At 50.4% G+C, this 14,101-nt stretch overlaps 1 protein-coding gene across 2 annotated transcripts in view; it reads right to left on the reverse strand.

Annotated features, from left to right (window-relative positions):
* Nucleotides 1-432: 432 nt before the first annotated feature.
* Nucleotides 433-14,101, reverse strand: part of FZD3 (frizzled class receptor 3) — a 66,013-nt gene continuing 52,344 nt past the window's right edge. For both annotated transcript variants that reach the window (XM_075415066.1, XM_075415065.1), the window contains 3 exons: nt 5,587-5,735; nt 2,412-2,645; nt 433-1,291 (listed from right to left, as the gene is read on the reverse strand). In XM_075415066.1, the coding sequence (XP_075271181.1) occupies nt 1,078-1,291; nt 2,412-2,645; nt 5,587-5,735 (597 nt within the window). In that variant the 3' untranslated portion in view covers nt 433-1,077. The remainder of the gene's footprint in view (nt 1,292-2,411; nt 2,646-5,586; nt 5,736-14,101) is intronic.

A 14,101-nucleotide genomic window follows, 5' to 3' on the forward strand; every position in this document is an offset into this window, starting at 1 on the left:
CTCGCTCAGCGCAGAGACCCCTCGGCCGAAACAGCCCCCGTATCGCAAGGGAAGGGGGGGCCGCCCCCGAGAAACGGCTCCTGTCCCTGGGGGCCGCGGCCTTCCTCACGCGGGCCGCGGGGCTGGTAAACAGGACTGGTCCTGTCGGTGAGGAAAAGGCTCTGCGTTCCAGTTTGGGCGACAAATTCAGCTTTTCTATTATTATTTTTTAAATAGATGGGGAAACAGGCAATCTCAGCTTCTGTACGTTCATCTAAAAAATAAGTGGCTGGATATTATCTAGATAACTGGTTTTAAAATGGATCTCTCCCTACACAGATTGTAAACAAGTAGAAAATTTAAATAGTACTTTGTAAAAAAGCGAGGACAATGCAAGTTATACAAAAATCACTCCGCCCTGCCTCTCTCTTCCCCCCTGCCCTCCCACCCCGTCCCAGCAACCGAGCCTGAACAGCTCTGCTGAGAGCATCCGCGGAGCTTCCCTTCCTTCTCCAAAGCGCCCGCTCCTGGGCTGCGTTTCCAGTGTGATCGTTAACGCCTGCCGGTTCCGCACCGCTGCCCTCCGCATGGCCTTCGACACGCGGCCTCTGCCCCGGCGCTCGGCGCAAACAAGTGTCCGTCTGTTCTCTGATCCGGGAGGAGGAAATCCGTCAGCGGCCAAGAGTTCCCTCGCGCCTCATATGAAAAAAACCCTCAGCGCGACCCCGCCAGCGAGTTTTCACGGGTAACACCGACCGCCACGCGGAGCTGCTGGAGGGAGGGGAAACATTTTTCAGCAAAGAATGAGAAATTCAGCAACGGCGTCCGAGGAGTCACAGTTCTCGAATAAATAATTACCTACAGATAGGTTCAAATGAGGCAACCAGCTCTTTACTCAATAATTCAAGCTTGCTGAACGCTCCGGCTCCGATGCAAGTACAAGAACGCTGGCTGCAACACGGAGAAGCCGCTTTCGGCTTCCTGATGCACAAAAACCAGCCCCCGACGAGAGGCACGACAACACTGCGCGCTGGCACGTCGCTGAGGAAGGGGCCGCGAGCCGTGCAACCGCACCAACCACTCCTTTCCGCAGGCGGCTCAAGCGCTGGTGCCGTCCTCTTCGATCACGCGGTTCATGCTGGTGCCGTGCGTGATGTGCGTCATGGGGTTGCTGCTGAGATCCCTGATGCTGCTGTGACGCGACTGCTCGTTGAGCCGATGGGAGCTGCTGTGCCTGGAGTGATCAGTCAGTCGGGACATGCTGCCGTGAGGTAGTCTCTCTTCTACGCCTCTGTAGCTGCAGGGAGTGTACCTGATTTATAAAAACAGAGGACAATTATCGCCTTCGTTACCGCCACAGTCATGAAAGAACGTAAATAAATCTCAGTGCACGTGCACGCAAACCCTCTGCTTTAGTGAAAAACGTCGTTCTCTGGTGAGCTCAGTCGTTCGGCTTCTCCAGCCCCGGGCAAATTGTTTGAGCTACTTACGCAGCTTGGCTCTCACCACAGCGCTATGTATAGCGCTGACAATTAGGTGAGTAAAATACCTGATGATAAATTACGTTCTAAACCTGAACTACACCTCAAGTTAGAGTGGGGTAACTTTTATTCTTGTTTACTTCAGCAGGGCTGGGACTATTTACAGAAACAAAATCTGTATTGACACAGACAAAAGCAGCCACAAGAAAAGAGTCCAGCGGAGGGCTACGAGGATGAGGAGGGGACTGGAGCATCTCTCCTACGAGGAGAGGCTGAGGGAGCTGGGCTTGTTCAGCCTGGAGAAGAGAAGGCTGAGAGGGGACCTTAGAAATGCCTCTAAATATCTGCAGGGTGGGGGTCAGGAGGACGGGGCCAGACTCTTTCCAGTGGTGCCCAGCGACGGGACAAGGGGCAACGGGCACAAACTGAAGCCTGGGAAGTTCCAGCTGAACCCGAGGAAGAACTTCTTCCCTCTGAGGGTGACGGAGCCCTGGCCCAGGCTGCCCAGAGGGGCTGTGGAGTCTCCTTCTCTGGAGATATTCCAGCCCCGCCTGGCCGCGGTGCTGTGCCCCCTGCTCTGGGTGACCCTGCTTGGGCAGGGGGTTGGGCTGGGTGACCCACAGAGGTCCCTGCCAACCCCTGCCATGCTGGGATTCTGTGAAGCCGGAGCTGGCATCGGGACAGGTCTGCTTTCCCACATGCATAGGTGACGTGACGCAGATCGCTGCCTTTGCAGGAAGAGCAGCACAGAACACATTCCCACCGTGTAATTCATGAAGACTTGCATAGACTCTGAAAAATAGAATGGTATTTTTTCGCCTTCCAATCCAGACACTAAGAAGGAGAGGAGATGCAATCAGAGAAAGTAAATACCAGCAGAACTTCCCAGTTTTAGCAACGTGACGGCCAACCGTTCGATTCCTGACAAAGTTTTAAAGAGGAGGAACCCACCGGCCGTCTCGCGATCGGTGCAGGCTGCCGTGGTAGCTGCTGACTTTGCTGTGGACGCTGCCCGCCTTGCTCCTTTGGTCGTCCATCACCGCCAGCTGGGTGGAGGAGGCGTGCGTCGAGGTGCCCTGGGTAGAGGTGCCTCGCGACTTTCGGATGATGGGGGTGTTGGGATCCCTCAGCAGCGACTGGGCAAAGTCTGGCTCCTGCAGCACTTGACGGCTCTCGTTTACAACTCTGAAGGAGACACACAATGTGCACAGTTAACGGCGATGGCCGCGATGTAAAAGCGGTCGGAGGAACAGCACTGTAACTATTTCACAATCAGAACAGATAAATATTACAGCTTGGGAAGCAAGACCAGCTATTCACATGAGAACATCTCCATTTGCCTAATTTTGGAGCACCTCTACCTTTGGATATTTTCGCAAAGTTCGTATTCCTGAATCCTTCCTACTCCCTGCATCTGCCCCTCCAGCCCAGACGTGCGGAATAACGGCAGCGTCTTTGCCTCCGGACTTAGATTATGGATACGGCTACAAGAAAACCCGTGGGATAGCGCTGCGGCGCAGCAAGCTCAGAGTGCCCGGGGAGCTGCCTCGCAGGGAACACGGGAAGCCGCGTCCTCCCTCGGATGAGCACTTAAATCTGGATTCAAGCCGGCAGCAGGAGGAGAGCATCAGACGAAACACAGTGCCCTGCTGAAGTGCCTGGCCTGCAGCCCTCAGACCAGGGCTTACAGCCCCGCGGCTTCTCCCCTTGCCAGGAAGGGCTGGCGGAGGGGCACACACTCGGCCGCTCTCCCGCAGCGCGATGGAAGGAGGAGCTACCACCGCCTCGACACGCCTTTTGTCTTTTAATCTTTTTTGTGGGGAGGTCTTTTCCTCCCCTACCACGTTGTTCTTCCACATCCTGGTTCCTCCGCCTGGCTATCTGCTCCTCTGAACTGTCTCCCATGGCATCCTCCTAGGGGAGGTCAGGAAGTGTGGGCTGGATGAGTGGGCAGTGAGGTGGACTGAGAACTGGCTGAATGGCAGAGCTCAGAGGGTTGGCATCAGCGGCGCTGAGTCTGGTTGGAGGCTGGTAACTAGTGGTGTCCCTCAGGGGTCAGTACTTGGCCCAGTCTTGTTCAACTTCTTCATCAACAACCTGGATGAAGAGTTAGAGTGTACCCTCAGCAAGTTTGCTGATGACACCAAACTGGGAGGAGTGGTGGATACCCCGGCAGGCTGTGCTGCCATCCAGCGAGACCTGGACAGGCTGGAGAGTTGGGCAGAGAGGAACCTGATGAGGTTCAACAAGGGCAAGGGCAGGGTCCTGCACCTGGGGAGGAACAGCCCCAGGCACCAGTACAGGCTGGGGCTGAGCTGCTGGAGAGCAGCTCTGTGGAGAGGGACTGGGAATGCTGGGGGACAACAGGGTGACCATGAGCCAGCAGCGTGCCCTGGGTGCCAAGAAAGCCAATGGGATCCTGGGGTGCATTAAGCAGAACGTGGCCAGCAGGTTGAGGGAGGTTCTCCTCCCCCTCTGCTCTGCCCTGGGGAGGCCCCATCTGGAGTACTGTGTCCAGTGCTGGGCTCCCCAGTTCAAGAAAGATGAGGAGCTACTGGAGAGAGTCCAGCGCAGGGCTACGAGGATGAGGAGGGGACTGGAGCATCTCTCCTGCGAGGAGAGGCTGAGGGAGCTGGGCTTGTTCAGCCTGGAGAAGAGAAGGCTGAGAGGGGACCTTAGAAATGCCTCTAAATATCTGCAGGGTGGGGGTCAGGAGGACAGGGCCAGACTCTTTCCAGTGGTGCCCAGCGACAGGACAAGGGGCAACGGGCACAAACTGAAGCCTGGGAAGCTCCAGCTGAAGATGAGGAAGAACTTCTTCCCTCTGAGGGTGACGGAGCCCTGGCCCAGGCTGCCCAGAGGGGCTGTGGAGTCTCCTTCTCTGGAGATATTCCAGCCCCGCCTGGCCGTGGTGCTGTGCCCCCTGCTCTGGGTGACCCTGCTTGGGCAGGGGGTTGGGCTGGGTGACCCACAGAGGTCCCTGCCCACCCCTGCCATGCTGGGATTCTGTGATTCTGTGATTTCCGTGCTGACAGAGGATGGCAGGGTGCTGCGGAGGGAGGTGTGTGTCGGCTCTGGCCCTACTGCTCGGCGTGTGGGGCCGGCAAAGGGATCTGCTCCCGGCGGAGGCTGCTGCACGTGGGAGCTGCTCTGCAGCCCAGCTGCACCCGGGCAGAGGATGGCACCCCGCTCTCCCCAAGAGAAGACAGTCCTGCCAAACACCTTCCTCCCCCTTCCTCTATTCTGTTCCTGTCCTCTGGCCACCAAACTAGTACGTCACCTCTACATAAATCCTACCTAAATGTACGCACATGCATTAAAATCATATTAAGTTGTTGTTAACCCTGTGCATATCCGAATTGGTTATGTTTTGAATAAAGAGAAATTCACTCCAACTCCACAGAAGGTGATTTTACACGAACCTCAGCGCTGTTCAGGATGTCGAAATCACAGAGCAGCCACTTAAAGGCTTGCTCTATTTGTGCATCTATTTCAAAACATCTACTTACAAGGCAGTATTTAGGATTATGAAAATCGCTATTCATAGCTATTCCACAATCATATAGACTGTCTCTGAATTTAGGCCACACCTTACTCTAAATTGATCTCAGTCTCACCAAAGCTGCAAGACGTTCTTACCATCACTTTATCCACCCGTGCTTCGGCACTAACGCGTAAGGGAAGGCTGAACGCAGAGCCAACCGCTTTCAGCGGCGGTCGTGGTGAAAAGCACGTACGTTTACTTTCAATTTAAAGGTCTGGTTAAGTTGACCAGATAAGCACATTTCTAATTAAAAACTTCCAATTCCACCTCTCAGTAAGTGGCAGAGGACTTGCAATATTCAGCTGAAACGTCAATTTTGTTAAAACACATTTTCAAAATAGAGCAGTGTGAATTTGATTCTGGGACCAAATATTTACAGAAAAATAAGTGACAATTCTTCAGGAATTTTTCTGAGCTCTTGTTCTTCCTTGCTCCATTTTGGATAGCGAGAGATGTCTAAGCAAGCTGCCCCTACCTGCTCCTGTCTTTGCCTCCGTGAAGAAAGAACCAAACACTCTGCAAGGGAAGAGGGGGTGATCTGCCAGCACTCCGCCAGTTCACCCACGAGATATCCACACTCACTCTTTTTTCCTGCGTCCGTGGAAAAAGCTAGCCCACTCAAAACAGGTCTTCTTGCTTCCAACCCAGAAGACAGAGGGTATCCCAACGACCAAGGCCATGAGATACTTCATGAGGAAGAGAATCAAATCCGGACGACTCATCTGAGTGACCTAGAGAGGAAAAAAAGAGAAAAGAAGGTTACACAAACCAGCACAGCTCACCACTCCGTTTATTAACTCCTTTCAAACAACTGTCTCTGCCTGGAGCCAACGTCAGCATCAACAGGGCTCCTTTGTCTGGCGGCTCTGGGGAGCGTGACCGAGCGTGGCGCGCACCCCACTGTCGAGTAAAACAAAAGGTTCAACTGCTGTGAGGTCCCGGCCTTCACTCGTGTTTCTGGTCTTTTGTCTGTGCCCTGAATAACTGTGAGATATTTTCTAGTCTACAAATTATGAAGACCCATTTCTTTGATAGCGTTAACCTACATAAAACCAGGTGCAACGTCTGCCGTTGGGAAAAATCCCAGCGAAATGCTTCACGGGATGTTCAACACCGATCCTTTATTCCTTCGCCTTCAGCGGAGGGGCTGTACCCGTAGTTTCCCTCCCTCAGGAACTGGAGGCATCGGTAAGGTACGACTGCCCGATTCGTGCTGACCCAGCAAAATCCCCACCTCTCCCCATTTCTTCAGGGGGATCACCTGAATTCGGAAAAGCTCACGAGGTCTATCTTTGCAAACATTTTGATATCCAAAGGGTTTGTTTGGAAAAGATGCAGAGAAGGTACAAAGATATTATTTCCAGGAAGGTCTGTCAGGTAGTTTCAAAACAAACGGGCATCCAGGCGCTCTCTTGAATTGATAACCCAGCTCAAAAACTGAACCTTCAAGGACAGAGAACTCTAAGTGCAAGCCTGAAAGATACCACCATCTTCTGGCCAGAAGGCTGTAGAGGAAAGGAACTGACTTACTCGTGTGGAATCACGTCCTCTGTAAGCTTATGTGTGACACTGTCACCTACGCTGTGACCAGGGAAGGTGCTCTAGATCCCAAAAGCCCGCTGGCCATTAAGTGACTTGGGGTAGAGGGAGAGGTGCCCTGCTTTTCATCCCAGCTGAGGGACGAGCCGGCCGGAACACCTGAACGAGGGATCAGCCAAAAGACTCCACACAGTCGGCAACCAGGGAAGACAACAGAACTGTGGACAGCCAGGCTGAGTCTGAAGGAACGGGTCTGAAAAACAGCTTGAGGAAAGATATTATTATAACGAGGGATGAGGACCAGAGGCGGCACAATAAAGGTGAAGAGCAGGTTGTCCTGTGAGCAGAGCAAGAGAATGAAGGCAGCCAAGGACCATGAGAGGACACACATGATGAGCAGATGGTGTGGAAGGCTGTGAGATGTGATGGCAAGAGTAGAGGGAGGGAAGGAGCTCCTGCAGCTGGGGACTCTTGACGGAGCCCTGGCCTAGGCTGCCCAGAGAGGCTGTGGAGTCTCCTTCTCTGGAGATATCCAAGACCCATCTGGACGCGGTCCTCTGCAGCCTGCTCTGGGTGACCCTGCTTCGGCAGGGGGGTTGGACTGGGTGACCCACAGAGGTCCCTTCCAACCCTGAACATTCTGTGATTCTGTGACTCCTCGGTGAGGACTGACAGGCCTTTAACCAGAGCGGACTCAGAGCAGAAGGCTCTTCTGCCCGAGAGCAGCACGGCTAAAGGCAGCGGATGTGAGGCCGCAGAGGAACTTGGCAGGCAAGGGGAAGACGTCAGTGACCTTCTCGTATCGTGACACATTGACAGCACAAGGTTCCCACCAGAACGGCTTTAGGATGCGTCATGCTAAGGCTGGGAAAGATGTCTGAACAAGTGGAAAGTAACAGGACAACACAGCTCCACAGATGGCTCAAGGCTCAGCATGGCAGGAAGGTCTGGGGCTGTTTAATCATGGGGAGATGCTCATGAAATTAGGTCTCTCTCCAACACAAAGTACCAGCAGCAACAGCTCTGGGACTGATGGTGACGCAGCTGATAAAAACTCTTAGACTTCAGAAAGCGATCTGGATACCTACCAGCCTGTTTAAAACAGAAGAAAATATTAAACAAGCTGTTTCAAGGCAGGGGAACATCGCTCTGTAAGGCAAGAGCGAGACTGAAATACTTGTACAGTTCCGGGAATTCAGCTGGAGGTCATCAGAGGGGTACACGGAAGGGGCCCATCTTGCAAGAAGCTTGTCTGGCCTACAAAGGCTCACAGGTGAGAGAAAAATCACTGCTACAGAACATGAAACATCTAAATGCTGAAATGGCAAAAAAACCCCAATCTAGCAGTATTTAAGCTAAGCATAGGAAAAAATAAATGGCTGCGTCAGTCACGAAGAAACAGCATCCTTAGAGGAGCAAGGTTTTGGAACAGCTTCCAAACAGGAATGGTGGGGATGAGCATCTTTCAAGGTTAAGCGTTACCTTTCAAGGTTACTGGTCCATGAAAGATGGTGTTGTTGGCAGTGACAGAGCTTCTCTCTGATCCTACGAGCCTGTACTAATGCAGAAACATGTACAGAATCTCCTAAAACAACATCAAGAACCCTTTTTTGCCCTAAACTGACAATCTGCATTCCATGTGGTCCCTGTGTCAAGACGAGCAGGCTCACACCCCATGACTTTCCAACCACACAGTGCTGATGGGCAGCACAGCTTCTACACGGATGAGCGAAAATACAGCAATCACTGTTTTAATGCTTAGTATTATTATACGTTTTTGAATAATAACACCACTTGCGATGGAAAATGAGGAGAATTTAAGTATCTTGCCCAAATCACACAGCACAACTGCAGCAAACCAGAACACGGTCAGAACTCAGGACCACTCATTTTGGTCTTCAGTAACTACATGCTCATCTTTCAACTACTTGTAGAAACTTAATGAGCATTATTACAAAATGTTTCTTAGAGTTCATCTCAATATGAAGTGGATCAAGGCTCCCCCAGATCAATTCTTTCTTCTTAGCACGCTTTCCATCTTTCTACATCCCAGGAGAAACAGAGATGTTGAAGATCTTTGACGACACTACAGACCTTCCTACATGTGCAACCATTTAACCATGCAAACCGGGTCTGCAGGCCTTCGAGGTGGTTTTGTAGCCAACCTGTGAGATTCCACTCAACAAAAAAAACAACATTAACAATTACCCAATAAAAAAAATTATCCAACAAAATTAAGCTCTCCAAAATTAACCTAATTATCTCATTTCATAATGCGTGAATGTTGCAGTAAGTGGGATAAATAGTGAAATTCATTGTTTCTTAATGAAGGTAATATTCAGGTAAATTTTTGAATTTACATATAATGCTTGTCCGCTGGGCCAAGTCTCCCCTGGCGTAACTACCAGCCTCAAGAGAATTTAATTTTGATTCTTGCATTAAGTATAAAATAATCATTCTAATGCTAAAGCTCTCAGTTGCTCGCTGTACTATAGGACATCTTTATTTTATTGACTGAGTCATAGTGCTTTACGTTAGAGCCAAGAGAAATCAGGAGCTGTGATGTGTACTATTGCCCATCCTGAATATATTGCAAATCCCTCTTGTGCTACATCAATAATATTACTTCCATGAAGATATTATAGTAAATCACTTGATATCAAAGCTTCTGGCTCAACATATTCATGCTGAGTGCTATAAATAACTCCAAGCAAAAATTAAAATAAATACACACAAGAAATACTTTCAGGTGAAAGGCAGAACATCCTACTCTTCGGCAAAGCAAGTTATTAACGATCATTACACACATTTCTCGAAAATTAGCCTCTTCGCACAAGGCAAGCAACTCAAGTAGTAACACATAGGAGACTCACCGATCGTTAATGCTAAAGGGACTGCACCTGTTGTAAATGATTCGCGTATTATGAGACATTTGTAATAATTAACACGGGAAAAATACAACTTGAAATGACTATTCCAAGCTTATAAAGCTGAAAATGCCAGGTGTTTAAACCCAAAGCCTCCGAGCCCGTTTGCCAGCAGCACGGCACTCACGGAACTCCAAGTCCAAGCCGCTGCCCTTCTTTCATTAGGACAGAGAACAGGTTGCACAGCTTTTAAAAGCAGTAAAACTACTCAAAAGTTCACTCATGTTCGCCCTCCAAACTGAAATCCAGGTTTTCACTGTTGCATCGGCTCTTTAGGAAGAGTAAAAAATACAACTCACGACAGCAAAATACCGCAGACTTCAGCGTGGTTAGATATATTCACAGTACAGGAAATTGTAGCTTGACTTGGAATATCCAAACTTCACACGCCACTTTACTCAAACGCAAAACATTTTCCAAAAGCATCTGCTCACGCGATCACACAACCACAGCGTTGACAGCTCTAGAAATAAGGGTCCTCATTTACAGCAAACCCCCACTGGCAGTTGAGACCGTTTCAGCAGCACTTCTGCTATTTTAAAACCATTTTTTATACACCCTCAGCTGCCAAAGCTCAGATTGCCTATTCCTATCTGTGCCTCGTGCTGAGAAAACCCAGGTAACCGGGACTACTGAGGCCAGTACGGATCGGCCGAAGCAACAACGGCAGCAAGGCCAGCACTACGAAATCCCTTGCTCTTCCTTTTCTCGATGAACTCATCATGCAGGACCCAGACTCTTCCAGAAGCACCCAACTCCAACATGTGAAACCTCAATAATTTTCTGGGGGAGTACTTAGACGAAAAGCTGCAGCTGTAATGCTGTCCACACTTCTACAATAATCTGCATCTGAATTTTTACAACGTGTCTCAGCTGAATGACTAGGAGACACAACGCTTCGCTGAACTCCAGACTTCTTTAAAACCATACGGCATCCACGCGTGTAGCCACCTTTGAAGACGTCACTGAAAACTGGACACGATCCCCAGTTTCTGTTTCTCCTCTGGGAGACAGAAGATGACGCAGGGAACATCTAATGCGGTCCTAGACGCTGCAGAAGACCGTCCTCCCACTCCTGCAGAGATTACAGTTTTCTCCTCTTCTCCAGCCTGTTAGCTCAGCTTTGTTTGATTCTTTCCAGAAAGCTTTTTGCAAATTTGAGACAAGTCACCCAAATTTGGGGTCTAACAGAAATGCAGAAAAATGGGCAGACAGATAAATCGACACACGAGACACTCCGGTCTCGGATGCCAGCCATGCTGATGAGATACGGTCACTTGATGCACTTTTGATCTGTGTTTTTAAAAATTCAGAATATAGGCAAAAGTGTCTGAGCTTTCACAAATAGAAACGTCTTTACCCACTAACCGAGTCTCTACACCTCCTTAACAGTGAGGGTACTGGGAAACATCGACGGAGACAGTAGGTATTTATTGTTACTAACAGAAGTATTTCAATTTTGACTGAAAAATGGTTGCAGTTTTACAAGTACTAAAATTGAAGTATGGCAGAATACACAATTTGGAAATTGAGAGATGACAAGAACAGGAAGACAAGTTTCCCTTTTAAAATTATATTCTTGGATAAAATCTCTCCAGTAAGAAGTTCGGAAAGAAAACGTTGCAGTCCTTTTATGAGAATAACAACAACATTTATATAATTGATACTGTTTGCTACAGATATAAAAGTTTAAGAAACACCCCCAAAAGCTAAACTATTGACGTAACTGAAAGGAGGAAAAGCAGCTGAAATGCAGTTACCAAGAATTTAAAATGTATTTTTGTCTCTTATTTTTCTACAAACCCCTTCACAGCTGCTACCGATGCTGAGCTCCACATCACAAATATTGTAATAACAAGGAGTGAAAATCCTAAATGTGAACTCCCTGTGCAGAATTTCCTCTTCTTTTATAGAAATACAGTGCAAGCAAAGCACGGCTAACAGTTCTTACGTTGTGATGTGCTCAGAAGATGGACTGGTATATATCATCAAAAGCCCACTCTCAGTGGCACCAGGAAAAAAGAGAGGAAGAAATCCAGCCTATTAATGTTTGTGCTGAGATTTTAGGTGTTGCTGAAGCTACAATCAAAGATCTCAGAGTAGTTTAGCAAAGTGCGGGGCAGGTGTTCTTTGTCGCACTTTCCGGTTCCAACGCGTCGCTGACGCACCGCAACAATTTTCATACCGCCACACGCTGCACCCCCCTGCCCTTCGTCTGGAGGTGTGGGGCATCCCCACGCCCTCCCCCAGCGGTTTAAACACTGCAAGAGTTGCAGATATTCGGCTTTCAACGCGAGCATCTAAAGGCGTAATTGATAACAAAACAGCCTCTGCGACTGCGGCAGCATCCAGCTCACCTCAGCGTCTGTTTTAGGAGTTCAGCATCCACCGCACATCATGTGTTACAGTGATTTCCCTTGAAATTAGGTCTGTGCGAGCATTAACTTCAGCTTTCAGTTTTGCTCTGCGAGTCATTCCAGTTGTGAAAAGCTAATAAAAGGTCCCAATGTGCAGCTAAAAACAGAGGGCGAACACTGTTTCAGCTGTAAAATAACAGTTCTCAGATATTATTACTTCTTTGGCACAGAGAGAGAAGCACAAATCCCATTAGAAAAGCGATCCCTTCAGTACTAGAGATTGAGGCCCCATCTGGAGTACTCTGTCCAGTGCTGGGCTCCCCAGTTCAAGAAAGATGAGGAGCTACTGGAGAGAGTCCAGCGGAGGGCTGCGAGGATGAGGAGGGGACTGGAGCATCTCTCCTACGAGGAGAGGCTGAGGGAGCTGGGCTTGTTCAGCCTGGAGAAGAGAAGGCTGAGAGGGGACCTTCGAAATGCCTCTAAATATCTGCAGGGTGGGGGTCAGGAGGACGGGGCCAGACTCTTTCCAGTGGTGCCCAGCGACAGGACAAGGGGCAACGGGCACAAACTGAAGCCTGGGAAGTTGCAGCTGAACCCGAGGAAGAACTTCTTCCCTCTGAGGGTGCCGGAGCCCTGGCCCAGGCTGCCCAGAGGGGCTGGGGAGTCTCCTTCTCTGGAGATATTGAAGACCCACCTGGCCGCGGTGCTGTGCCCCCTGCTCTGGGTGACCCTGCTTGGGCAGGGGGTTGGGCTGGGTGACCCACAGAGGTCCCTGCCAACTCTGACCATTCTGTGATTCTGTGAACTCCACTGCAGATGCAGTCAATGAGGGAAAGAAAAATATTGAAGTAATGCTCAGTTTAGGCCGGCTGCACTCACATTATCAGCTGAAACGGTAACTGTGAACATCTACTAAGTCACTTCAAGCAGTCATTTCTTCGGTTTCCCACTCAGCACCGTTGCCAGACCCGTCTGCACGTCTGGTAGCTCCTGCGCTCCCCTCGTGACCGCGTACCAAAGGCTCTCAAAAGACCTCATGTATTGGCAAGCCACCGACTCAAATCTAGAGACGCTGCAGGTCTCTCCTCTGGGCCTTAAAAAACTGTGGCAACACCTTTCTTTCTAGCTAAAAGCCTGTCTTACAAGCACGCCGGCCTGCTCTGAACATCAGGAGCTGCCTTTCCACGAGGGCAGACAGTGTCAAGGAAACAGAGACCAGCAGGCAGCCAGCAGTGACATCCTTCAAGGTGAGAACCTCTCCTAGAGGAAAGACAATACTGGTGGTGATTCTCCATTTTCCTTCATACCTGATCGCTTTCCCAGAGACACGAGAGGGGCTCGTGCACTCCAGCAACATGAGAGCCCGGCAATTTAGCAAAGCCAGCGCGAATCGGTTAGCATCACAGAATCACAGAATCCCAGCATGGTCGGGGTGGGCAGGGACCTCTGTGGGTCACCCAGCCCAACCCCCTGCCCAAGCAGGGTCACCCAGAGCAGGGGGCACAGCACCGCGGCCAGGCGGGGCTGGAATATCTCCAGAGAAGGAGACTCCACAGCCCCTCTGGGCAGCCTGGGCCAGGGCTCCGTCACCCTCAGAGGGAAGAAGTTCTTCCTCGAGTTCAGCTGGAACTTCCCAGGCTTCAGTTTGTGCCCGTTGCCCCTTGTCCTGTCGCTGGGCACCACTGGAAAGAGTCTGGCCCCGTCCTCCTGACCCCCACCCTGCAGATATGTGTAAGTATATATTAGGTCCCCTGAGACTAATCAGACTAGGCATCGCTCTTGAGTGACAGCCTGTTCATCACACACTGAGTAGGACCTGCTGCAACGGCAGCCACTGATGAAGAGGGGATTGTAAAGGCCTGCCAGGCTCCGTGCAGATGCCCGTGTGAACGCTAGATCACACGGATCTAAGTCCCTGAACTGAATTCGTCTCGCTGTGCAGCGCGAGGCCTTCAGAGGCATTCAGACACAGGGGTTTGGGTTGTGCGCTCCGCACTGTTCTGTTCAGACACGCCACGAGCAGCGCGGGCACCGCTGCTTCACCCAGCGAAGGCCAACGAACAAGTTCTGTCAGATACAAAGATGGCACAGGCGATAGCGAGATTCCCGTAACCCGTCTCTTCCCTCCCGCTGCAGCGGCTGGGCTGGTGCAGATCGCCCAACAGAATTCCTGCCCGGATACGAAAAGACATCAGCCTGCACGCACGGCTTCCTCACCGAGAGACACGGTGGCAGGTGTTCAGAAAAGAGGTCAAAAACATCAATTTCGGCATT

This window comes from Opisthocomus hoazin, chromosome 2, assembly GCF_030867145.1.
Source record: "Opisthocomus hoazin isolate bOpiHoa1 chromosome 2, bOpiHoa1.hap1, whole genome shotgun sequence".
Lineage (NCBI taxonomy): Eukaryota > Metazoa > Chordata > Aves > Opisthocomiformes > Opisthocomidae > Opisthocomus > Opisthocomus hoazin.